Raw genomic sequence first — 27620 nt, 5'->3', positions numbered from 1 at the left:
AAACAAGGAACTGTTACTTCTAGCGATTTTGTAACAAAAATGATGTTGGTCAACTTGGTGGACCCGAACTTGAGTTGAGGGCCTGGTGGAGTCCGGAACCCCGTAGAGAAACGGCCGAAACATTGGCTGGGATGTGGAAGGCCAAGGTGTTAGTGGCCAGTGGTAAATATACATTATTATATCCTGATTTGTACCTAATATGTAATTATTTATGCTCTCCCTTTGTCCAGGGGTAATTGTCGAACCGTATGTATATAGATCTATACTATAGGCTATGTGGTGCTCGACTAGCATGACTAGCCTGGACTCTGGAGGCGTCTAAAACTGAAAGTCATGATTTTAATCCAGGGAACTCCCGCCCGCCCGCTACGCGGGCGGGGGTTCCCTAGCCTGGGTTACTATGAATTTAGCTCTACACAGTACTCTACGTAGTCGTAGGGTAACTCCCCACTGACGCCTGGGATCACGAGCTATATTCACCCACGTACGGTACTGCCACTGGTACAAAACCTGAAACTTTCGCCCCCGAGATTTCTACTTTCCCTCTAAATCTAGCCCTAAAACATGTAGGCCTACCTGTCATGGGGTTCAACTTATTTTCCAAGTAAAGTAGATTACCGGGTGTAACATTTCTGCGATATTGATTTCATTTTTAAAGAAGAATTCATAAAAAAACGAATCGCGCGATTTGCGTGCTGTCTCCAAGCGAAAGACAAAGAAATCAAGATGGCGACGTAAACACGGCCGTAAGCTCTTTCCATCTTTTCTACTAGCCAGGAGGCTTCTAAAGAGTAAAAAATCATTTACTAATACTAGGCCTATACTAACGTAGTCTTGAGGAAGCAATGATGATGATTTTTTTTTAGATATGTCATATACTTCTTCATCATTGACGTCTTGACACTCTCTCCATAGTGTCTTAAACGAAGGACCAAAACAAAGATGGATTTCCCTAGAAAATCCATCTTTTTAAACCAAAATCACAAGAATTCTATTAATTCTATTCATTCTTACACCTTCCTACGCCTAATGCGTAGGAAGGTGTTAAATATTATTATATAAAAATATAAAATTTAGAGATAGAAATTAGAGATAAAAATTCTTATTCAACAAATATTAAAATTTATTTCGTGATCATAAATAATTTATATATATTAATATGAATTATTTATAATCAAAAAATAAATTTTAATATTTGTTAGATAAGAATTTTTATCTCTAAATTGTTCGTTAAGACGGGATTGCTTTCCGGAAGTACGTCATACATAAGCGGCTCAAGGGTCGACGCTATTGTATTTCCGTTGTTTACATGTGGAAGGGGGGGGGGGTCTACGCGGCATCAGTTAGGTAAGAAATCTTCATTTTTATATTTTTATATAATAATATTTAAAACCTTCCTACGCATTAGGCGTAGGAAGGTGTAAGAATTAATAGAATTCTTGTGATTTTGGTTTAAAAAGATGGATTTTCTAGGGGAATCCATCTTTGTTTTAGTCCTTCGCTTAAGACACTATGGAGAGTGTCAAGACGTCAATGATGAAGAAGTATATGATAAAAAAATCATCATCATTGCGTCCTCAAGACTAATACTAACGTATCTTAGGCGTAAATATTCATATCTGAATGACACGCGCCTAAAAACCCAAGCGAACAACAACAACAACATAGGGTGTGTTTATGCTTCCATTGCGAGGACAGAATCAGCGATTTCAAACGTCGATTCAAAACGCCGATCGTAAACGTAGTTCTGGGAGTGCTGTTTATGCTTAACTTTTCGGAGCAAATCATGATCTTGTAAAGCGAGGTCAAATTGGGCGTGCCTTTTTTTCGAAAGTTTTTTTTTTCCGATTGTTGTTTTTACGTAGAGATAACAAGGAGCAATACGACTGTATCTGCCCGCAGATTTTCATCTCACCGGAAGCATGTACCAAATGACGTCATTTAAACATGTTTACGATCGTGGTTCTGTTTATACTTCCCCAGAAAGCCTGATTCTGGTCAAACGACGTTTACAAACGCACCTTTTTGTGAGTTTACGATCGGCGTTTTGAAACAGCGTTTAAGTGAAAGTAAGCATGGACGCAACCGTGTTTAGGACTAATCACATTGATTCTGGCTTGAAAAGTGGAAGCATAAACACGGCCTTACTCTCACCTAGCCAGGCGGCTTCTAGTTCTAGAGAGTAAAAATCAGTTACTAACGTAAGGTTACTCTCATCCGGAGCCAGGTCTTCCTTCTCATTGACCCACACGACGGAAGCCAAACCCTGAAACTTTCACCCCCGAGATTTCTACTTTCCTTAATAGAAAAGATCTAGCCCTAAATCACGTATATTGAAAAAACTTCATTTCCGACATTTCTACGATCTCGTTATTTTTTAACAAGAATTCATCAAAAAAATGAGAGAAATATTGTGAAAAGACGGAAGAGACTTGCCCGATGTTTACGCCGCATCTTACTTCCTATTGTTCTTCGCCAACGTTACTCGACGCACGCGTCTATGAGAAGGAAGACCTGGCTTCGTATGAGAGTAACCTTACGTTAGTAAATGATTTTTACTCTCTAGAAGCCGCCTGGCTACTCTCACCCACGTTACGCGACTCAAGCGTCCGTATCGTGGGTGAAGAATAATAGAAAACAAGATGGCGATGTAAACATTGGGCAAGTCTCTTCTTTTCATGATATTTTTGTCATTTTTTTAATGAATTCTTGTCTAAAAATAAAATCCATAGCATAGAAATGTCGGAAATGAAGTTGTATCCCAGGTACATGATTTAGGGCTAGATCTTTTAGAGAGAAAGTAGAAATCTCGGGGGCAAAAGTTTCAGGTTTTGGCTGCCTACATGCACATGTATACAATAGAAGCCCTGGCTTCGTATGAGAATAAGTTACGTTAGTAAATGATTTTACTCTCTAGAAGCCTCCTGGCTAGACTGGATTAGCATTACATCGGCTAATTAACAAATTTGGGGGCAAATTTAATGATGTGAAAGATTCTTACTAGTTTTTAAATAATAATTATGTTATTTAGATCAACTGAAAAATATGTCTACAACTCAAAATAGTTTGTGTGTACAGAATAAAATTATTTACGTCTATAACTTAAAAACTGGTGTCTGAATTCTGATTTGATAACTTGTCTGTACTCTGTAGTAATAAATCTAATAATGCTAAAACTCCATTTTTACAATGCATTTCATAAATGGCTCTTTGAAATTACTCTGATTATTTATGTCTGTCCTTAATGTGCCTGTCCCTTACAGAAAAAAAGCTGATGTACTAAAGAAAGAGAAGGAGTTCCTAAACACCGCAACCAGAGTAGATGAGGCTATGGATGAGTCTGATGCCACAGATGAGGACATGGAGGATGAGGCTTCAACCTCAAAAAAAGATGTGAGAAAGAGGGTACGTTGAAACTTTACATTCAACTTAAATTTTTAAGACGTGCATGGATCAGGAAATTTTGAAGCATACTAGCCAGGAAATTTAGTCCAAAGTGATAAGTGTTTACCTGAAGCAGGCCAGACTTTATTCTGTGATTTGCAAAAAAAAAATGACTTCTACATAACTTGATATCACTGCCAGTGGTGATTAAAAAAATTGCTCTTAAATTTCTACTTGAAAAAAAATTGATGGAATTGGAAAGTATTGGTGGTACTACTTCAATAAAAGAAAATTCATTAGAAAAACTAAAAATAATGATACACTTATGAATTTTGTCTGGATTCCTAGTCTAGATACAGAATTGCATTGATTTGCACATGACCGCGTACCCAGGTGTCGCAAATTTGAACTCAGAAGATATGCGAGACTTAAATGTGAGTGGCGCGGCGCGGTTACCCCAAAAAATCGCAGCTGAATGGTCTTGAAAAATGTTGAACGGGGGGGGGGGGGGGCTAAATTAAATCTTAATTTTAAAAATTCTTAACATATTCCATATGTGTTCATATTTTATTTCCATTTTTGGTTGCAGGTTGGGAAAGCTGACATCTGCTATGGCAGAGCTTCTAAAGAAGAAAAAGACTGAAGACCAGCGGAACCATGAAAAAATTTACGGCAAGATTCTGTGGCCAATTAAATGAAAAATCATGACCAGAAAACAAAATTCTCATATGTCCAGAAAGAGTATCTTCTCCAGAGCATTGCATTCATGCTTTTGGTGCAAATAGAATTTTACATCACAACAAAGAATACCTCTTAATTATCGAAGGTTAAACATATACCACATAAAAATGGTATCTGAAATTATGATGGAGTAGATGCTCTTTCAGGACATACATCTATATGAGATGAGAGTTATGTTTTCCGGACATGCTTTTTCATTAAATTGGTGATTTTTTAAATGTTAAAGTTTTTTTCTGACTTTCTTGGTATATCATTGTAGGATATTGGCACTCTAAACGGATGAATTTCCATTGCTAGCCCTGGCATATCAACATTCACAAATAACACTGTCTCACACACAGATTTGCGTTATGGTAAATTCTAGTAGAAGGGGCTATGAAATGATGTGTCTGATGATATATCCACCGCAAAAATAAAGAAATCACTTTCAATTTTTGAAAAAATGGCATTTTGGGCAATTCATATCGTCTGTGATGTCATAAAATCATATTTTAAAAAATCTCTGTTCTTTAATGATATTTATCAAACCTTCACTGATATATTTCTCAATTTTTTTTTGCTTCTTATTACAACAAATTATTCATCAGGGTGAACTTCCCCTTTGATAGCTTTTACATTTTCTTGTGTATTTTGCCAAGAATGATTGTCTCTGCGTGAATCTACAAATGAATTCAGAATATCACAATTACTGTTAATAGGAAGATGCTCTGTAATTTCTCATATTACCAAGCTTGTCAATAATTTCAAGGCGGAGGGTTAGGGTGAATCTCCCTGAAAGAGAAACTACATGTACTACAGGTAGAATAGCACAGTCTCTCCAAATGGTAATCTACCGTGAAAATAAGTTTTTGATGTGGAAACAATAACAAACGAACAGAAAAAGGAGGAAAAGGACACCGACTTTGATTTGAATCTACGTAACCATAGAAAACATTTTAATGTTTTAAGTAAGTGATTGATCTTCACAAATGTCTTGTCATTTTACATTTTACAACGATGCTGCCTGTCACCAGTACAATTTCTTCCAGAACAGCGGACCAAAGAAATTAGAAATTCACAGAGTCATAGGCTTAGACAATCAACCAGTTTAAGAACTTAATTTCCTTTAAGTCACTTCCTTGTCATTTCATAAGATATTTACAATCAAGTAGGACTATAGAAATAAGATTACGGAGCCTGAAATCTTGATTTTTTTAGCTTTAACTTATCTGCCCCTAATATTATAATCCTGTTTCATGGGTATGCATGGTTTTTTGTTATGTTTGTGACTCTTAGATACTCCACTGCAGCTGAGTAACCAACAGTCACAAACAGACGGAACTTGACTTGGCTTTAATTAATATTTATAAATGATGTAGAGTCTTTGATAAAAGTTTGAGACTTTGAGCCAGTTTTTGTGTCCTTTCATTTTCTTATATTCAGCACACACAACAAGCAAATTTCCCTGCATTTCCAGGGGCCAAGTACGTGCACGCATGGGCCAGAAGCTGAAAGATGTCTGTTCATCTCGAAGACGTGCAGAAAAGCAGGTTTAAGTGTGATACCTTTTTTTTTGTTTGGAAATAAGCCTTAATACTGCCTCATACAAGTCATTAAAAAACCCATTTTATTCTGATCATGGGTATATATTACACGAAAATGTCTTTCATGTATTATGACATGTCTGCTAATACAGCCAACTCAGGTTTATTATAGTGTGTGCTTTCAAAATTTATCATGACATTCCAACTCCTGCTTTATCACCTTGTGCTATTCATCAAACTCAGATTGATATATTTTTATATTTATACTATGACAAATCATTTTCTTGCCATGTACCTTCCGTTTGATACTGTTTCCAAGTTCCAACTAATACAAAGGAATACTTATATGCAGCTATATGGACGCTAGTATATGCACTTCATGCAAGAGATTTGTGGACATTTCTTGACTCTTGTTCATATTTTTCTGATATTTGTCTATAAGTGTGAAAAGGCAAAATATATGCAAAGTGTTCTTATTTTTGAAAAATAAATGTTGGTTACTTGTTCCTGTTTCGAAATTTCACAACTCTCTGTGATGGTAGGGATTTGCTTTACTACATGTGTAGGCGTTGCTTTTCCGACTACGGCGGCGTAGTCGTCAACATTGAAATCTTAACCAAGGTTAAGTTTTTGAAATGTCGTCATAACTTAGGAAGTATATGGACCTAGTTCATGAAACTTGGACATAAGTGTAACGAAGTATCACTGACCATCTTGCATGAGTGTCCAGGTTGCATGATCAAGGTCATTTAGGGTCTAATTTTTTTATGTCATAACTTTAAAAATATAAGGGCCTATTTTATGAAACTTGTACAAAAGTTAAATTGCTGATAATCTTACATTAGTGTCAGCCTGTTAGGTCACATGATCAAAGTCAAAGGTCACAGCACTGAAATCTGAACTGTTAATCCTTTTTTAAGTGTCATTATCATGATCCTATTTCATGAACTTGAACATAAGGGTAATCAAGTACCACTGACAATGAGTTTCAGGTCACATTGTCAAGGCCAATAGTCATTTATGGTCAATAAAATTTGACCATGTTTGGTTATCAAAATCGAAATCTTAACCAAAGTTTTTGAGATGTCATCTTAAAGGGGAATCCAACCCAAATATAAACATGTTTTTATAAGAAAAAGACAAGTTGAAAGGTGAAAGTCTGAACAATATTGGACAAACAACAAGTAAGTTATGAATTTTTTAAAGTTGTAAATATTGGTAATCACTATACTCATGGAGACTTCAAATTGGCCGCATATGGGATGTCATTGTGATGTAAGGCAAGGACTACTCTTTCATGTACTCCACTGCATATTATGACTAAAATGTCATTTTTCCCAAAAGTTATATTTCAAATTATATTTTTCTTTTATGAGGACATTAACAATATACCACCTGGGTTATATTTAGATTACTGCCCCAGGCAAGAGGGTATTTAGGAGAAAACCACAAATCCCTGATAATAAAGTACATGGCCTATGGGAAAGTTGTCCTTGCCCCTTGTCATAATTTACTTACCCAGTTGCCAAATTTGGAATTTACATATTATTAGTGATCTCAATTTTTAAGCAGCTATAACTTTCTTATTGCTTGTCCGATTTCTTCAAAATTTTCACCATTCTGTTTAATTTATTTTTCTCCTTCCCAACACAACATTTAATGGCCAAGGTTGGATTCCCCTTTAACTTCGGAATTTTATCGACCTAGTTCAGGAAAATTGGACATGAGTATTTAAGTTTCACTTATCATCTTGCATGAGTTTTAGGTCACATGATTAAGGTCAAAGGTCACTTAGGGTCAATGAACTGTGACCATGCTCGAGATATTTTTTTAAATGTCATGAAACTTGGATATAAGGGTAATCAAGTATCATTGATAGTCTTGCACTAGTTTTTAGTCAAATGATTAAGGTCAAATGTCATTTAGCGTCAAAGAACTTTGACTATGTTGGTAATAATTTTAGAAATGTCTTCATAACTTTGAAAGTAAACTTGAACATTAGGGTAAACAAGTATCACTGTTTTTTTATTCAAAGTCAGCATTGTTGCTATATTGAATTGCGTGACACAGGCGAGACTGTCAGAGGCGTTCCACTTGTTTTTTTTTTCAAGTAACCTTTTCTTTTAAGGTTAAACAGGTTATTTTAGTTCGGTGTTTTCATCACTTGTAACCTTGCAAGTCTTGTTTCGAATGAAGATACTTGCATTTGAATGAAAGAACAACCTCAAAGATAAATTTGTCAGAATATAAACTCATAAATGTTAGATACTTTAAAGGGGTACTCCAGGCTGAAAATAATCATATCAAAATAAATATAGTGAAATCCACCGAGCAAAAAGCTGAAAATCTGATAGCAAATAGCGAAGTTATAGAATTTCAAGCTTAGCAATATTTTGTGAAAATAGTCATATGCAAGTCATCATGAATGTGCAATAGGTTGACTAATGATGTCATGTCCCCACCTTCCTTTTTCTTATTTTATTTAATAAAATCATGATCATTTCATATTTTCCTACATGTGTACACGACATGTCTCCCTTGTAACAAAATAAGTTGGCACAATGATTTTCTTACAAACTAAATCAGTTGTCAATCCAATTTTTTTATTGTATCTGGTGACAAAATTTGACTAAATATAATTTTTTGAAATAAAATACAAAAGATTACGTGGGGATATCATCAGCTTGCTCATTGCATATTCATGAAGACATGCATAGCACTGTTTTGCCCTAGTAATGCAAAAGTTAAAAATGTAATGACTTTGTCATCCTTGTCAGATTTTGATGAAATTTGCAGTATTTTATTTGTCTCATTTTACTTTATTTGTTAAAATTGTATTATGTCAGCCTGGAGTACCCCGTTAATATGTTTACATTTAAGAAATATTTCATACCAGGCGTGTTTTCCCAAACAATTTCATTCCACAACGTATGTTTACTTGTGAAAATCGAGGAGAAAAATTCATGTTTGTATTCACAGTGCTTGTATTTATGACCCAGTTATTTTCATGTTGCTTTTATTATATTACTGTTTATTAAACTGAACAAAATGAATTTTTTCATTTTTTATTTCTAATTATATTTTCTTGTGTCTTGTGGATTGCTCTCCCTACTCTTCAGATTGGGACCAAAGCACAATGTCTACCATGATACAACCACCCAAGTACCTACAGCCAGTGACAACAGACAAATTCTCAAATCAATTATGTTGTGATCAGGAGGATGGAAGTTTTTAGTGTTGATTTTTTTTTACAACTGGGTATGCAAAATGATGAAAGATATATTCTAAAATTTGATTTGAATTGGTGACACTATTGTCAGCTTCCACTCTTATTGAGATCAGCACTAATTGGCAATGATGGTATACTTTTGTGGTCAAGATTGCGGGACACTATGCTTCGTTCCAGTTGGCCTGTGTTGCAGTGGTCTACATGGTATGTGCTGCATGGGTATGTAGTGGACTGCATGTGGTAAATGAGCTAGTGGCACATGCATACCACAGTGTGGTGGACTGTGTAGTCAATGTCCGTGTGGTGGACTGTGTGGTAGACATCACAGTAAGATGAGCACCTTAGTGTGGGGGACTATGTGGTGTATGTCATAGTGTGGGGGACTATGTGGTGTATGTCATAGTGTGGTGGACTCTGTGGTATATGTCATAGTGTGGTGGACTATGTGGTATATGTCATAGTGTGGTGGACTATGTGGTATATGTCATAGTGTGGTGGACTATGTGGTGTATGTCATAGTGTGGGGGACTATGTGGTATATGTCATAGTGTGGTGGACTATGTGGTGCATGTCATAGTGTGGTGGACTCTGTGGTATATGTCATAGTGTGGTGGACTGTGTGGTATATGTCATAGTGTGGTGGACTATGTGGTTGATGTCATAGTGTGGTGTACTATGTGGTGTATGTCATAGTGTGGTGGACTATGTGGTGAATGCCACAGTGTAAAGGACTATGTGGTTATAAATGTGTGGTACACAGTGTTTTTAATATGTGTTTCGGACTGTGTGGCGACTGTGTGGCAACACTGTGTTACACAGTGTTGTAAACACAGTGTTACCACACGTCCCAAAATCATATATTAAACACATGTGGTACACGCTGTGAACACACTGTGGTACACACTGTGTTACACACTGTGGTACACACTGTGTCACACACTGTGGTACACACTGTGTTTGTTCCATAAGGGTACACGCAATCACAAACGTTCTTAAAAAAAATCAGCGGGGTTAAAATGGTTTTGAGTTAAAAAAAATACCTCCCATTCCACTATAAAGACAAATTTTTAATACGATTTGGCATGTCCGAATGGCCCTTGCCTAAATTTGCATGGCAAGCATGCAGAAGTCGTTATCGGGTCGTACTCGGATCGCAAAGTCTGCGGCTGGCATAAGATTAGATGACGTTATTAGATTTAAAATGATCGTTCTTGTACTTTTGGCAGGGTTGAAACGGGTTTTGGTTGAAAATTTACTTCCCATACGTCTCTAAACACAAATCATCTGATTCCTCAATGACCCCCGACTTTGAATCGCAGTAAGATCATCGCTGATTCAACTTACATTCCAAATGTTTCACCATCTTCTAGCGTCTCGGGGAGCTTCTTTCCCCGTGTTTCCGGGAGGATGAGGCATAAGCCAGCTGCTAGCATCGCGGCTGCTGTCTGAAGGACGAGAGGACCGGGCGACCACACGTCATAGAGGAGGAGTACAAGAGGGGTTGCTATAGCAACCAGTCGAGATGCCGATGAGCAGATTCCAACGCCCACACTCCTTTATTTTTGTCATGAGAAAAGAAGTAGAGGTTTCAAGGGTATGAGTATGAGGTATAATATGCGAGCAGCACTTGCAATCTAATCAATTGCATTTATTCATATATTTATAAAGTTGTGAGTCATAAGTTATGTCCGTATTAACACAAATTATTATGCGTTGTTTTAGAATTCTATTAATAAATATTACAGGATGTTACACTCAGAGTCATGAATAAATATAAAACGAACGTTCGGTATTTTTTATTTTTTTTATCATCTCACCGTGTAAGTTGTCAAAACGTGTATGTGATATGAAAAAGCAAAATAGCCATCTTTGCCAATAACAAATCGATGGATCAATAAGGGGTTAATTAGCCAACCTTATTTTTTATAGGCGTTATTTGTTTTCATTCCGTTTGACTAATTGTTATTATATAATTGATTATGGTTTTTTTTTATTACATTTTACATTACATAGGTTATGTATAAATTGGTTAAATTTAATATTAATATTATCATTATTACTACTATTTTATCTGCTTATTCGTTATGTTTTTTTTTTCATTTCCCCTTTTTTCGGCGCGCGGTCTTACCTTGTGACCGTTGGCAATACCTCGATAGGATATATCAGCCCTACCGCCCATGAGCAGGCGATACCAAACTTGCCCACCATGGCAACGCTAGTTTTCGCTGCACCGATAGCTGTTAAAGAGAAAAAAATATAGGCACACCGTGACAGTTTCACGAAGGATTAACAAGTTATGGCATTCTTAATGTTTAGCTTACCCCCCAAAAAAATGAACATAATGGAAGCTGGTACAGGGGTTCCGAAAATCACCTCAGCAGAAGAACGGTGTGCCACATGGAGGCTCAAAGCCAAGTGGAATGTTAAGAATCCCTTTGTTACGCTTTAGAAACCAATCAGTGCGTTTTACATAAATTACTAGAGTTCTAAGCAACTCCCTTGTCACACATCAGTGAATTCATTAACCAACCGATCAATGCCCACCTCGTTAGGTCAATGGTCAGACACTGAATGCAACTCTGCCGTCGACTGTCGCTAACAACATTGACCGATACGTCACAATCAGAATGAGATTTGGAACCCTTTTTAAAAGATGGTGCTTAGATTTTTTTTAGATATTATCTCAAAAATAATTTTAGGATCGAAGCAACATATTTGGAAACTTGAATGACAACGTGTGAGTTGTATTAATCACAGTGCATTACTAGGATTCAACTTGAACTTTTGTAATTGTGAGTTCTACTGTGGTCCACTGCGATCGCTGAAGAAGCCGTTATGGATGTGAAAGGTTGCAGTTTGTGATGTGAATAACCTGCTGTAAAGAAAGGTATCTCGATCTTTTCATATTTATTTCCCGAAAAAATTAACGTCTATGTTGATGCCATAGAAGCTCGGTCCATTCGTATGTATACATTTAATATATAATATTTATGTGTTTCTTTACAGGTCTTAAACACTTGTTCACTGCTACCACCCTGCATTTTCAATTAAGAAAAAAAATCAAAGAATCAAATTTACAACCCAAGTTATATGATGAATAGCTATAATAAAAACTGAAAGTGTAAGAAAATCAAGCATTTGTCCCACAGTAAAAGAGAAAATAAGCCAAACATTGCCACCCTTATTTTGCCACACATGGAGATGTATCTGAGAACAAGGTTATATCATAACCTTGTTCATTGAATGAGTGTACTTAAGGGCATTTAAAAACATAATTCATTCACGTTTGAGGCACGTATTAGGCAACAACTACGTTCCAGTATAGTCCTCGTTCTTCATAATCTTTCATATCTGGAAATAAAAAGGCGTGAACGAGCGAAAAAAATATTCCCCTTAAATTGAAAATATATTTCAGGTTTCTTTCCTTTCTTTTTCTTTTTGTTTTATGATAATGTGTTTGGTTGTGGAACTTTGTTTCGGACAATTTCCCCAAGACCTCACTTATAACCCAATGTGTGAGGGTGATTGTGTGTGTGTGTCCACACACCTTTCTATCTTGGTTTTGTTTTTATTAAATTCATTCAATACAATATCATAATTTTTCGAGTAACAATACAAATAAGATATATAGATGTTTCAAAATTCGTTTCACTAGATCAAAAAAAAAATACCTGCAAGAATATATACATAGGTGATCATCAATTATAATCAACTTTATTTTCAAATTTCAACCTTATTGGTGTAATCGCGAGTGATCGAAACGAGCGAGGAAAAAAATGCCTTTCAATTAATTACTTTCACATAACAGTGAGAATAGTTGAATTGTATCATTACCCCATTCTACCCGAAAACCAGGAAAGGACGGGGGTAGGTCATTGCATAAAAGTTGCGAGGCATCTCCTACCCCTCTCCCCTGGATACCGGTGCCCCCGATAGGATGCTAATCCTGAATCGATCGATTGACTTACGGGTAAAAATGACGACAAAGCTAGCAACTCCCGATATGGCGAGGCAAGCGATAATACTGTATCGACGTCCGATCACTTCGATCATTGGCATAATCAGGAGCATCGCAGTCATTTCTACTATACCAGAGATTAGGAAACTAAGGTAGATATTCACCCCGAAGCTACCGGTACTGAGATGCAGCCCGTAAAATATCAGATTGTTAGCCATCCTGCAAAGGATACGATGAATAAAGTAAAAACTCATATATTTTGATTTGGAACGTGCTCCAATTAGAAGACAAAAATCAACCAGTCTGGACAATTGAAATCTGAAATATTTCTTGTAGATTTTTTTTAAAACGGATATTTGATTCTTGTTAGTGTCTCAGTTTACAATCATTCCAATCATGATTTCTCTTAATCCAGCTTTTTTTTTCAGGGGGGGGGTCTAATCAGTATCGATGCACTTACCAAACGATGATCAGTACGATCGTTCTTTTCCGTAAGATAGGTGTTCGGAAAAGATCGGAAAGATTCGGATCACGAGTCTTCTCAAGTGTTCCAGTTTCCTTGTGTGGACAATGAGTAGGGTAAAAAAAAATCATGATTACACTGCAAAACCTCTGTTGTTGATTTACCGCCAGCCCGGAATCAGTAAAGTATTAACTGCACAACCGAGGACTGTCGGTAGGAACCCCGGGGGTGTTTCACAAAGATTTAAGTATGACTTAGGTCGCACTTAAATGTCGACGCGTACATGATATGCAACGCGCAATCTTATTGATCAATACGCAGTAGTGCGCGTCCTCTTGGCATGATCTGACCAATGCTGTCATGCCTTTTATACTGCGCGCAACTATACATTTAAGTGCGACTCTAAGTCATACTTAAATCTCTGTGAAACACCCCCCCCCCGGTAAATCAATGATCATTATAGACCTACATAATTTACTTTAGAATCGAGGACATATCATATCATTGCACATTGAGGACTTTAAGGTGCAGAAATGCCCATCTTTGCAGGAGTATATGATTTGGGTATGTTTGTGATCGAGCCGAGGACGTCCTCTATTCGTGGTGTGAAATTCATGAAATTCATGTGTGTTTCTGCATTTACAACCTCGGGCATTAAAGCGCGCGCCCACATCACCCTTTAAAAGATATTACAGACTGAAATTCAATAAAAAAACATGCCTCATGTATTTCAGAGCAAAAAGAACGGAATAATTCCGGTTATATTTTGAAAAAGAAAATTCTCGCTCTCTCCTGCATGCCCGGTCTCGGTGAAAGCATGGTGAACAGAATGCCTCGTCGTTGAAGTCTGCATACAAGACTAGAAGAAAAACGGACTACAGGTTACATGGGCCTAATAACAACTGGCAGGCAAAAGATATTCATTCGAGCCAACCCATTCTCAATTTTTTAATTTGATATTGCCTATTGACAAAAATAAATTAATATGACTGAAAATCTAACAGCGATTCTTGGGAGGGTACTTACTGAACTTACTTTTTCCACATTGGAAAGATATATCACTACTATGGAACTAATGTTTTACTGGCGGAATAATTAGGGCCATTTTACTCTCTCAAGTGACGATTTTGATCCCGTCAGGTGTAGTCTTCATAAATGCCGATTTATTGTTAAAACAAGCCGGTCGAGGTACCTTTTTTTCTGGTCAGAAATGGAACGTGCCGAACGCACGAACCAACCAAAATGAGCGGTCGGGATAATTCACTATAACAGTTACGGTTTCAGGACGAGTTTTTACCAAGACCGGACAGCTTTAAATCAAAGTAATCATTACCTTAGATTTGTAAATGTTGTGTTTGTAGAAGAAGTCGTCTTCGAGCTTGACCTTGTTTATCTCTGCTACCCTCCTAACGGTCTCTTGGGCTTGCTTGTATCGACCTTTGGAGATCTGCCAGCGGACTGATTCTGGAACGAAACTAGAATCAAAGAGGGAGTGGGCTTATATAACATCACCCAGTTTGATATTCTTAATTTAGGCCTAGATCGTGTATCACGAAAGAACCTTCAAATCGGACAAAGATAATTGCTAATCGGAATAGAATGAATTATTTAATTTTTTCCTATCCCTGTTCACTATACACCGCTGTTTGTTTTATGAACTTTTTTAGTAGTTGTTAAACAGTTGACATAAAGATATGCTTAACTTATTTAAGCTTAAATATTCAAAATTGAATTTGTTGTTTAAGATTTTATGTACCTAACAACTACTGTGTTGCATAAAAAGATAAAACAGCGTTTTTACTGGTTAAGGAAGTTTGGAGTTTATATATTTTTTTTGTAATTCACTCGGAAAACAATTACGATGTTGCGCCAAAGATGAGAAAAATAATGAAATGAATAAAACAAAATCAGCACTTTTTTATGCGCAGATTTTCAATTTGCCGTGCCAGTCAATATAGCTGACGTGTTGATCCGTGTAGCTGATGTGTTGGTCCGTGTTGCTGACGTGTTGCTGACGTGTAGGTCCGCGTTGCTGACGTGTTGGTCCGTGTAGACGACGTGCTCTGTCGGTATGGTCCGTGTAAATCATTGTGAAGATGCCGTGTGCGCTGTCATCAACGCTCGTCGACGCTTAATCCGGGGCAAAACGATCCCGGACCTCCCCGGATAATGCCGGCATCGCCGTGTTGATCGGTGTCTATGTGTGACTGGGGCTTTAAGCATAAGGCTTTTGCAGGTATGGTACTTATAACGACATATTAAGCCTCAGTCACATATAGACCCCGGACCATCCCGGATCTGATCCGGGGTGGTCCGGGAGAGATCCGTGTAGGCGCCAAGGGCATCCTTGGAGGTACTTGAACGTCCAGGAGGCCAACACGGCAGTTTTTGATTGACTGTAAAAAATATTCGGCGTCATCCGTGGACTGCCGTGTAGATAAGCAATCCGGGATGGTCCATGTAGCTGACATGTTGGTCCGTGTAGGTCCGTGTAGCTGCCTGGAGTATCCTTGGCAGTCCGTGTTCTTTTTTCCCCATAAAATCTGTACAACGCTATTTACTTTTAAACTTTTCAGTAGTTGTTAAAGAGTTGACACCAACATGCTTAATTTATTAATGATTAAATATTCAAAATTATTTTTTTTGTTCAAGATTTAAAGTACTTACATGTAAAAACTACTGTAAAAACAGTAAACTGTGTTGTATAAACAAACAGCGTTTTTACTGGTTAAGGAAGTTTGGAGTTTTGATTTTTTTAAAATAGCAAAATAATATAATGTTGCGACAAGGATGAGAAAGAATAAAATATATAAATAAATATCAGCTAATTATTATGAGCAGATTTGCCGTGCTGGTCAATATAGCTGCCCTGTTGGTCCTGGAGCTGACGTGTTGGTCCGTGTAGCTGACGTGTTGGTCCTTGTAGGTGACGTGTTGGTACGTGTAGCTTACGTGTTGGTCCGTATTGCTGACGTGTTGGTCGTGGAGCTGACGTGTTGGTCCTTGTAGCTGACGTGTTGGTCCGTGTAGCTGACGTGTTGGTCCGTGTAGCTGACGTGTTGGTCCGTATTGCTGACGTGTTGGTCCGTGTAGCTGACGTGTTGGTTCGTGTAGCTGACGCGTTAGTCCGTATTGCAGACGTGTTGGTCCGTGTAGCTGACGTGTTGGTCCGTGTTGCCGACGTGTAGGTCCGTGTTGGTGACGTGTTGATCCGTGTTGACGACCAGATGATCTGTGTAGACGACGTGCTCTGTCGGCATGGTTCGTGTAGACCCTTGTGAAGATGCCGTGTGTGCTGTCATCAACGCTCGTCGACGCTTAATCCGGGGCAAAACGATCCCAGAACCTGCCCGGATCGTGCCGGCATTGCCGTGTTGATCCGTGCGGATCCGTGTCTATATGTGACTGGGGCTTTATTGACGATGTCAGAGAAAATAGTGAACAACCGTAAATCGTAGCATCATGATTATCTAAATCTAGGGTCTATTCCATTAGGGTTATTTTTCTAGGGATGGTTTAACTTTAAGAAGGGCCATTATTACATAAAAGCTAAAGAAGTAATAAAACAGACAAAAACAAGAAGAAATACTGAGAATCGTTGAAAATTGAAATCGTTGAAATATTGTATGCATTTTTATTGTTTGATATTTTTTATGTAACAGGACCGTGTTGAAAAACAGTGTATTTTATTTGAACATGTTATCCTGTATAAATGTTTTGATAAACAAAATAAATAAATAAACCTGGAGCATACCATCAACAATGTAAACATACGCCAAAAAATGTATACTTACATGAACACAAAGAAGTAGAGGACAAACGTTAGGTGCAATGCAAGGAGAAGGTAACGCCAATTGTTGATGAAATAAGCGTATAATGTGAGAAGAAGATATCCAGCTGGGAAGGCGGTCGTCAAGATGACGCTAACGAATGCACGTTTAGACGGGCCAATGAACTCCGTAGCTGCAAAAGAAAACGATAAAGTCTAAAGGCGGTTAGAACTTTGTCCAGAATACCGAATTGAAAAATCCGATTTACCGTCTAACTCAAGCATATATAACCCTCTAGGTCAGAAATAAAAGACTATCGATTAATAGATATCAATGGCGCAATTAGTCAAAGGATTTTGATGAGGAGGAGCTGAGTAATAAGATGTAGGACTTTTAAAACTGAAAAGTTCTAAAAAGATGTATCTAATATTTCATTATTTCCCTTTCATTTTCGTTTTTCTCTTTTTCTTCACTCAAAAAGAAATGAATTGCAAATTTGGCTCTGTCAGTGCTAAATTATCATTTGTGCGAAATTGTTTTTTTTCACCGATCTCCAGACCCCAATATGACTTGCGTCTTCGGAATAAGAGTACGCATGCCATGAATGAATCAGCACCCTCAAATTGCTGGTACCCTTATAGGCCTGAGGCTTAAAAATATAATATATATACACACATGTATATATATAATTATATATATATAACAAAATACAAGCTGAATAAAAAAAGTGTTGCAGTGTGCGTGCAGTGTCTGGATTACGGGTCTATTTTAGCTTAAAAAATCATCTTTAGATGTATGCAATTTCTATAAAAAAATTTGATCATCAGTATTTTCATGGTGCAACTTAAGCATTTCTGCTGCTGCACATTGATTTTTGATGGATTTACTCAAGATTAAGCTGGATTTTTAATGGACTTTTTACCATCTCTAGACTACAGAAGGAAAGCAAGCTCCCTGACTTCAGTCCCATCTACTGTATTTTGAGTAGGCCTAGAGTTGACAATCAAGCAGCAGATGACACTTGTACTTTCTTTCTTCTTCAACCGGTGCTACTACTAAAGCATTTTCATCCAAGTAAACTGTATCAATCTGCTCAGGTAGTTGTGATTAGTTTGTATGCTGAATTTTGAGACCGTTTTTATCTCATTGCTGGATTAAGTTGTGAATGGTGTGTACATGTACTGTTATCATTTATTATATCATTGTAGACTCATTGTACTTTGCAGCCCTGAGGCTGATCTAAGGTCTGTGATTGAGTTACCCATTGTATGTTATCCTGATGATAAGCTTGGCCACAAAAAATGGCTAGATCTGTAACTGGCAAGATTATTTGCCTTACTTTGCTTCTGGCAATCTTAAATATAATATACTCTGAGAATTGTGTCTCTAGATCTACAAGGTCAAGGACATTGCTATTTGCAAGGCTGAAATATACCACTAGCCATAGGTCATCATCCAGCAAGCTTTCTATAGGGCATGCCCAAATAGGATTTACCAATAACCTGCCAACTGATCTTGAGGTTTTAACAAACTCTCTCCATCATCTTCGAGTGTAAAGGAAGGGCAACATTCACATGCTTAGTTCTACATGTCGTTGTAAGACTCTCGTAGCTGCTTATCTGACCCTGCTGCTCTTAACAAATGCATCAGACATTGAACTCAACCCAGGTCCTGTCAGCAAGTATCCTTGTCAGATTTGCACCTACCCGGTAACATGGCGACAACGAGGCATTGCTTGCGATGACTGTAACCAGTGGTACCACGTAGAATGCATGCACATGTCAACACCAGTTTATGAAGCTCTCGCTAATTCAAGTGTATCTTGGCAATGCATTTCTTGTGGAATGCCCCAGTTTTCTTGCAGTTTGTTCAACTCTTTTATCGTTGACACCAGCAATACCTTCTCCACACTGTCATCGTCCTACTCTGATGATAATGCAACAGTGCCATCAAGTCCTGGACCGCCTATAGCATCTTCTTCTCCTTCCCGCCAGTCCAATAGAAGGCACCCAGTCACGGAAAGAAAGATGAAGATTTTAACAGTCAACTTTCAGAGTGCACGGAACAAAAAGGAAGAGATCGGAAATCTAATAGATTCTTCTTATCCGGATATTATCCTTGGCACTGAGACTTGGCTCAACAGCAACATCCATAGTGCTGAATTGTTCCCTCCAGAGTATGAAGTGATACGGAAGGATCGCTTTGACGGATATGGTGGTGTTCTCATAGCACTTAAAAAGGACATCATCTTTGAACAACTACCAGATGATCCTAATCTTGATGTTGAAGCAATCTTTATCAAAGTAAGCCTTCCAAATAATAACTTCCTTATAATAGGTGCTTTGTATAGACCTCCTTCTAGTTCTGTCAACTATATGGAGAATCTCTGTCAATCTATAGAAGAAATTCACAATCAGCACCAAAGTTCTGTCATCTGGATGGGTGGGGACCTGAATCTACCGGACATCGACTGGGATACAGAGTCGTCATCAGGTAACCAGTATCCTCTCCCAATCAAGCAAAGATTCTTGACGATGGTCCACAATTGTGATCTACAACAGATGGTTTCCTTTCCTACTAGGTTGAACAGCTGTCTTGACATTTTCCTGTCAAATAGGCCCACTCTTCTTAGCAGGTGTATTGCCCTTCCAGGAATAAGTGACCATGATATCGTGCTAGTGGAATCCTCTGTTGTAGCACGCAGGAAAAGACTGGTGAAGAGGAAAGTATTCCTTTGGAAGCATGCTGACATGGAGGCCCTCCGAGAAGACTGTCTTGCCTTTCAACATTCCTTTACAGAGCAATTTGATAGGACGAGTCCTGTGCAAGTCATGTGGGACAACATCAAGTCTACCCTCTTACGTCTGATGGAAAAGCATGTACCATCTAAGATGACATCAACAAGATACAGTCAACCTTGGATCACTCGTTCATTGAAGCAGTTGACCCGTAGGAAGAAGCGATGCTTTGACAGCGCTAAGGCAAGCAACAACCCTGGGGATTACACCAAGTACTTGGATGTGAAGAAACAGGCAAAGAAAGCATGTAAAGCCGCTTACTTCAAATATGTTGAAGATATTGTCAGCCCAGATTCAACCACCAATCCTAAACGATTCTGGAGTTACATTAACAGCAAAAGATGTGACTCATCTGGGGTAGCTTCGCTGAAGTCAAGCGATGGATTTACATACTCGGATAGTGCTTCAAAATGTAACATCCTGAATAGACAGTTCTCATCTGTCTTTACTAGAAATGAAGACATGACTAACATGAAGGACATGGGTAGTTCTCCCTATCCCTGTATGGAACCCATCACCATACAATGCGATGGTGTGCAGAAAATCTTGTCTGGTCTACAAATCCATAAAGCCACTGGGCCCGATGAACTGTCTTCACGGCTATTGAAAAACCTGGACCGCGAACTCGCACCTGTTCTGACAGTCCTATTTCAAGCTTCCCTTGACCAAGGAGTTGTTCCAGCTGACTGGAAGAATGCAAACATTGCCCTGTCTTCAAAAAGGGAGAAAGATGTAAGCCAGAGAACTACAGACCGATCTCGTTAACATCAATGACATGCAAAGTTCTGGAACACATTGTCCACAGCAACATTATGGACCATCTTGAAGACCATGACATCCTCTCTGATGCTCAGCATGGTTTCCGTAAAAAACGATCCTGTGTCTCACAACTTGCTCTTGCGGTCCAAGACCTTGCGAAGGGTATAGACAACAGAGAACAGTTCGATGTCATCCTGCTAGATCTTGCCAAGGCCTTTGACAAGGTGCCACATGGGAGACTTCTTCATAAGCTTGATTTTTATGGCATACAGAACTCTACTCATGAATGGATAGCCGACTATCTTGACAATCGCACACAACAAGTACTCCTTGAAAGACCATCTCTACCAAGTCCCAAGTGACATCGGGAGTTCCGCAGGGTAGTGTCGTCGGTCCGATGTTGTTCCTGATATTTATCAACGACCTACCAGAGTACCTGTCTAATGACACCACTGTTAGGCTCTTCGCAGATGACTGCCTAGTTTATCGCAAGATAAGGTCAGAGGAAGATGGTGCTCAACTGCAGGAAGACATCAAGTCCTTGGAGCAATGGGAGGCTGACTGGCTGATGGAGTTCAACCCCAAGAAATGCCAAGTCCTCCATGTAACTAACAAACGGAAGCCTATCATATTGCCATACATCCTTCATGGTTACATCTTGGAGAAAGGAGACACGGCAAAATATCTTGGAATCTACCTCCATCAAAAGCTTAGCTGGAATTATCACATCAGCCAGGTAGCAAAAAAGGCTAATTCCACCAGGGATTTTCTTCAAAGGAACATTAGATCATATCCTCGCAAAGTCAAGGTGCTCTGCTACCTCACTCTGCTTAGCCCAGTCATGGAATATGGAAGTATCATCCGGGATCCTTTCACTCAAGCTAACATCATGAGGCTTGAAATGATACAGAGAAGGTATGCTCGCTTTGTTTGCAATGACCACCGCAGAACAAGCAGTGTCACCTCCATGCTCCAACAACTGCAATGGCCATCCCTGCAAGAAAGGAGAGCCCAGGCAAAGGTTGCGATGATGATCTGCATTAAGAACTCGTTAATATCCATCCCGGAGGCTACTCTGATCCCATCTCTCCATTCCTCACAAAGAGGTCATAACCAGAAATTACAAGTACCATTTGCTAGGACACAGACACTGCAAAAAAGCTACTTTCCTGACGCAACCAGGCTATGGAACGCTCTTCCACAGGTCGCCGTCTCATGTACCTCTCTTCCAAGCTTCAAAAGAGAGGTACAAAAAATCCAGCTCCGTTAACTTTCTACGGATGTCTTTTTAGCTGCACACTCTTGAGTTCATTTTAGACCCTTTATTTGAGACACTACATACATTGCACCTGCACAACAGTACGACAATACGCCAGACGGTGGCCTGTACTTACAGAGAAGAAAAAGAAGAAGAACGTATATAGAAGAGTTGATCAAATTTTCGCCCATAGGGCTTCATCAAGAAATGATGAATTTATTAGTCAACAGCACCAACCTGATGGAATGAATGTGTCTTTCCACTCCTTTCCCGTGGTTTGATTTCTTTTCTCCCCCTCTCTCTCTCTTGCTTCCCTTTCTTGTTTTCTTCGTTTCTTTCTGTTGTCCTTTCCTTTCTTTTCCTTCTTTTTCTTTCTTTTTCTTTCTTTTCTTTTTTTCTTTCTTCTTCTTTTTTTCTCTTTCTTTCCTATTCTTTTTTTCTCTTACTTTTTTTCCCCAGCTGTCCTCTCTATTTCTGGCCCCTTCTCTCCCTTTCTCTTTTTTCTTCTAGTCATTTTCCTTTTCCCTTTTCTCTCTTCCTTTTGTCTCCCCTGCTTTCTCTTCTTCTTTCTTCTTTTTCCCCTTCCCCTTTCTTTCCCTTTTCCTTTTTTTTCTATCTTTCTCTCTCTCTTTTCGTTTGTACTGTTGCGCTTCACGTCTTACCTTTAGCGCGTTGTTTTTTACGCTTTGTGTTTTGCGCACTGCGTTCCTTGGTGCTGTTGACTAATAAATTCATAATTTCCTGCTGAAGCCCTATGGGCGAAAAATTTATCAATTCTTCTATCAACGGTTGTTTCATTCACCTTGTATCTTGCTTTATACTGCCACAACCGACAAAGGACCTTCATTTATATATACATATTATATATAAATATATATATATTATATATATATATATACATATACATATATACAGGAAAGCCACCCCAATCTACGATGATGCCCTGAAATCCAACGGGTACCCGGAAGGTTTGTCCTACATGAATGATCGTCCTAGGCGGAAAAGGAAAAACAGGCAAAGGAATATTATTTGGTTCAACCCGCCATTCAGCAAGAACGTCTCTACAAACATCGGTGGTACCTTCTTGAAGCTTGTGGACAAGCACTTCCCCAAGAAATCAAAACTGAATCGCATATTCAACAGGAATACCCTCAAGGTCAGTTACAGCTGCATGCCGAACGTTGCCAGCATCATCAAGGCCCATAACAAGCTATACATGGAAGAAGGCAAGAAAACCAGTAGCAGCAAAACATGCAACTGCCGGAACAAGAACCTCTGCCCCCTTCAAGGGAACTGCTTGGCTACTAACATCATCTACAACGCCGAAGTTACTAGCCCAAGCAAAACGATGGTCTACATCGGCCTTACGGAGCCCCCCTTCAAGTTGAGGTACAGCAACCATCTCCTATCCTTCCGACATGAGAGGTATCAACACAGCACGGAGCTATCAAAATTCATCTGGGATCTAAAACGGCATGATACACCCTACACCATCAAGTGGTCGATTGCCCGACGTGCGCATCCTTACACCAACGAGTCTAAGAGGTGTGACCTGTGCTTATCTGAGAAGCTGCTTATAATGAACGCTGACAAGCAATCACTCCTAAATAAGAGACCGGAACTCATTTCTAAATGCCGTCATCAGAATAAGTTTTACTTGTGCAACTTCAAGAAAGAATTTTCGTAATCGCTTTGCATCTTCTTGCCTAACCCAGTTTCACTGGTGCATTGTCGCTTCATGCCCCCCCGCGCTCTCTCTCTTCCTCCCTTCTCTCCCCCTCTCTCTCTTTCTTTTTCTTTCTCTTTCTTTCTCTCTCTAATGCTCTTCCTTTCTCTCTCTCTTTCTTCTCAGTGGAACCATCCCAGCGCGCTAAATTACCATGGTACCTTGCGCTCCATATGCGTGGAATGGGGTTGCGCGCTCTGCGCGCTTTTTCAGTGAATTGTTAATGTTCAAATGGTATTGCCACTAGCCTTTATTGTTGCCTGAAGATCGCATCTGCGTGAAACTCCGAGTAGCAAATCAATAAAGTACTGATGAACCACACGTTATCTGTGTAACTTTATTTATTTTATACATATATATATATATATATATATATATATATATATATATATATATATATACATATATATATATATATATATATTCAATCTAGATCCAATTTTTTAAGACAAAATCCTAGGCTAGGCTAGGGCATTAACTTTAATTCATTGGTTTACTGCAAGTAAACGTAAAATTTGGAATTAACCAGTTCTAAGTTAACCATGGCATTATTCGGCTGCAGGCATTAGACAGGTCCAGATTTGAGATAAAGTTAATGCCCTAGCCTAGCATTTTGTCTTGTCATTCGGCAATTCGATAAGTGTTTCAGAGTTAGATCTAGATATTGGATCTAGTATAGATATCGTCCTAAGGCCTATAAGGGTTCTGAAAGTTACAGAAAGCATCTGCAAAGTGGATGCTGCGAAGAGTTTGCCCACTGACCTATAACGTATGAGATGATAGCTGATCCAAAGCAGGCTGCAGCATCGACGGACCTCGTCACAACAAAAGTAATGAAATTCGGTGAAAAGGCAGAAACTACCCAAGAGATTACAATGATCACGTTACAAAGGATGAGAGACACTCTCCTCCCGAATCTGAAAAAAAGCGCCAGAATGAACAAACTATTAATGAAGGTGAAAGAGCGGGAAACTAATACAACCTACACAGAAACCTATATATATATATAATGAACCGGACATAGTGGCTCAGTGGTGGAGCGACCTGCCACACGAACATAACATATTTTAAAAATTATGTAGGGCCCGCTGGGGGAGCAGCTCATAAGAGGTTGAAGTGGCTACCGTGTGTAAATTATTATTATTATCATTATTATTATTATTATTATTAGTATTATCATCATTATTATCATTATTATATAACCGGTATACGATAATTCTATAAAAAACACATTTTGAATCAACAAAAATAAATGACATTCTCGTTTCCTGCGACATCTTTCAAGGCAGCGCCAAAGGGCAGAGGTGGGGTAAGGGGCAACCACCGCACCTGGTTGAAAATTGAAGAAAGGGAAGAAAAAACGTTTTAAAATGCCAGGTATGGGTACGTCCTCACCCACTGTTGCCCCATTATTCAATTGTTTAAATAAATAAGGGAGAGCATTCATTTTTTTTTGTTCCCGGATTGAACCAAAGTGCAAATCCACTTACCTATCGGCTATTCCCCCAAAGGTCGCAGATCCGATCAGTATGCCAACGAAGAAGAGGGATTGAGATAGATTGATCAGGTATTTCCGGTCACAAACCAGGTCAAACTGTTTGGAAAAATTAAGAAAATAGTGAATTCAGATGATGCATTGTTTAATGATTATGATAAAAATTAAAATTTGTAGTGAATTATCATGATCTGATTATGTTATTCCTACTTTTATTACTATTCGGTATGATTCGAGATTTTTAAAAACATTAAAAATGGTGATAGGGCCTAATTCTCTCAGATATATTGATAGTCAAGATTTAAACTTAAGGGGGGGGGGGGATTACGTTTCATTATCCAATTGTAATAATTAGTAGAAGCGTAACGAATAAAGTGAATTCTTACATGTATGGGCAGCCATAAGGTCAAAATTAATGTCATCTTAAACGAACAAAATAAATAAAAAAAAACAAAAAAAAGGACAAAAACAAACAAACGTTGAAAGGTCCATGTCAAACGATCAAAGGACGATTACAAAGAAACAAAATGAGATTACAGACAAACTACGATTAAAAACAAAGGACGGTAGAAATAAACAAAGTACAATTAGAAACAAACAGGATAGTTGCAAAAACAAGGGACGATAAAAAAAAAACAAACGTCCTTTAAGGACGATAAAAAACAAACGAAAGAAAAGTTAAAAAAAGGTCAAGTAGAAACAACGCTTATAATCAAACGAAAGGACGATTAAAAACAAGAAAGGATACTTTTAGCCATTATTGCCGCCCATAAACACGGGGGTTTTGTGGTCTTAATAGTCTCATCCGAGCAAAACATATTTTTGTATGATCCAAATTTGTGACAGATTTTTTTAAATGTAGAAAAATAGTCATATTTTTATGCCTACCCTTTCACTTACTGTAATTATTTTCTTTTCGCCCCCCCCCCGGCCTTACCCCCAAACATGCGCAAGAGAACTGTTTGATTGTGAATAATGTCATTTTTTGTAAAACATTTGATTTGACAAAGAATATCTTATTCTTTTTAAGAAGGGATTGAGTATATACTCAACTTACCGATTGGGTTATTGTTAGCCCCGATAATTCTCTGTCATATGTCCAACCCTCATCACATGATATGACGTCATAAATAACTTCGCTCTGATTGGTATTTTCCGCGTAAAACGTCATTGCATCAGCAAACGATACATGCGCTACATCGTACTTGCGACACTGATCGTAAGTAATGGTATCGTCGTGTGCTATTGTATGAGGTATACTAAGGTGTTTCTTGAAGAAAGCACACTCACTCTCATTCAATCTCAGCTCCGTGCAATTGGCTGTGTCCCAATGCGATACCTGGTAAAAATTGTGAATATGTCATGTTGACAATTTATTGAAAGAGGGATAAAACGGCATAGCAGCTACAAGAAATTTGATCGAACACAAATATTTGTTGACTTTCCTTTTTTTTATTCAACTTCTTACATTACGCCAACAGGTTGTGTGCAAATGAAATGTATCGAAAATGATAAAATTGTAGTCTAATCAGAACATTGCAGAATGCAACCTAAATTTGTGATACAAAAAAAAATGAGATTCAGTTCGACTAGAAAAATAAAGTTGATTTTTTTCATATACATAGAAAGGCGATGCCAAGAAATTTTTAAGCGGGAAGGATTATCTAAATGCGACGTCTTAATTGTTCTTGATAGCATTGTAGAGATATAATAGGGATATAACTGCACGGCTCAGGCCTATCATTTTTAAACTGTTCTTCATTTTTTTATCCTTCATATCACTGTTTCTCATCTCTCTTTATTTTCAATATTTGAAATCCCATAAGAGGCGGTTGATGCTGCCCTTGAATTTATATTAAAAAAAAACAATGTCCAAAATTTTACCCGAACTGGCACTTATTTATTGCAATGTCAACAAAAAGAAGAACGAAGTGCTGATCAGTATTAAAGTTTGAAATCCATCAATTCATCTGAACATTGCACCGTTCTATTACATAATATGTCATTTTCTTATCATTGGTATCTCTAGTGTAGCCTGTGTAACAAAAAAATACAACACGAGTTATTAAATTGTTCTTTCATTTGACTTACCGAGCACCAATGATCAGCCGGTGCAGCGATGAAAACTATCGCCAAGACATTGGCAGCTGCTGGAAATTTAAAGACATATAACAGGATGGTGATGATCTTTTGGTAGGTACCAATTTCACCAAGCGTGGGTAGAAGATCGTCGAAAGCCATGTTTCTCTTGCGATCCTTTCAGGTGCCAGGGGTGCCAGTTCCTCACCTCCTAAAGTTTACAACTTCAATGGGACGGTGCGTGGGTGACACCGCACGCACCGTAGCACGAATGTTTACTGTCAGTCGCAAATCGAAAAGCACAGTTCTGATTTGTCACTTGTTTGGTCTTTGTAAGGGTTTATTTCGATTCGTCCAATTGCCAACCCGTCTATTTTCATTTGGTCTACCATCAGTTCGTCCACTATCCACATGTTTTAATTTAAAAAAAATCGTCC

At 38.3% G+C, this 27620-nt stretch overlaps 1 protein-coding gene across 1 annotated transcript in view; it reads right to left on the bottom strand.

The window, feature by feature from the left end:
- The window catches only part of LOC121414483 (solute carrier family 22 member 13-like), a 32792-nt gene extending 5416 nt beyond the window's left edge, over nt 1-27376 (bottom strand). Inside the window, exons 1-10 of the mRNA XM_041607678.1 lie at nt 27196-27376; nt 26162-26443; nt 25100-25203; nt 24372-24526; nt 17093-17261; nt 14632-14773; nt 13296-13393; nt 12846-13054; nt 11006-11114; nt 10222-10431 (exon numbers count right to left, since the gene is read on the bottom strand). Coding sequence (XP_041463612.1) covers nt 10222-10431; nt 11006-11114; nt 12846-13054; nt 13296-13393; nt 14632-14773; nt 17093-17261; nt 24372-24526; nt 25100-25203; nt 26162-26443; nt 27196-27345 — 1628 coding nt within the window. The 5' untranslated portion in view covers nt 27346-27376. The remainder of the gene's footprint in view (nt 1-10221; nt 10432-11005; nt 11115-12845; nt 13055-13295; nt 13394-14631; nt 14774-17092; nt 17262-24371; nt 24527-25099; nt 25204-26161; nt 26444-27195) is intronic.
- Between the last annotated feature and the right edge of the window lie 244 nt (nt 27377-27620).

The sequence above is a fragment of the Lytechinus variegatus genome, chromosome 4 (assembly GCF_018143015.1).
Source record: "Lytechinus variegatus isolate NC3 chromosome 4, Lvar_3.0, whole genome shotgun sequence".
Taxonomy (NCBI): Eukaryota; Metazoa; Echinodermata; class Echinoidea; order Temnopleuroida; family Toxopneustidae; genus Lytechinus; species Lytechinus variegatus.
The sequence above is the reverse complement of the archived record's forward strand: the minus strand, read 5'-3'. Positions and strand labels throughout refer to the sequence as shown.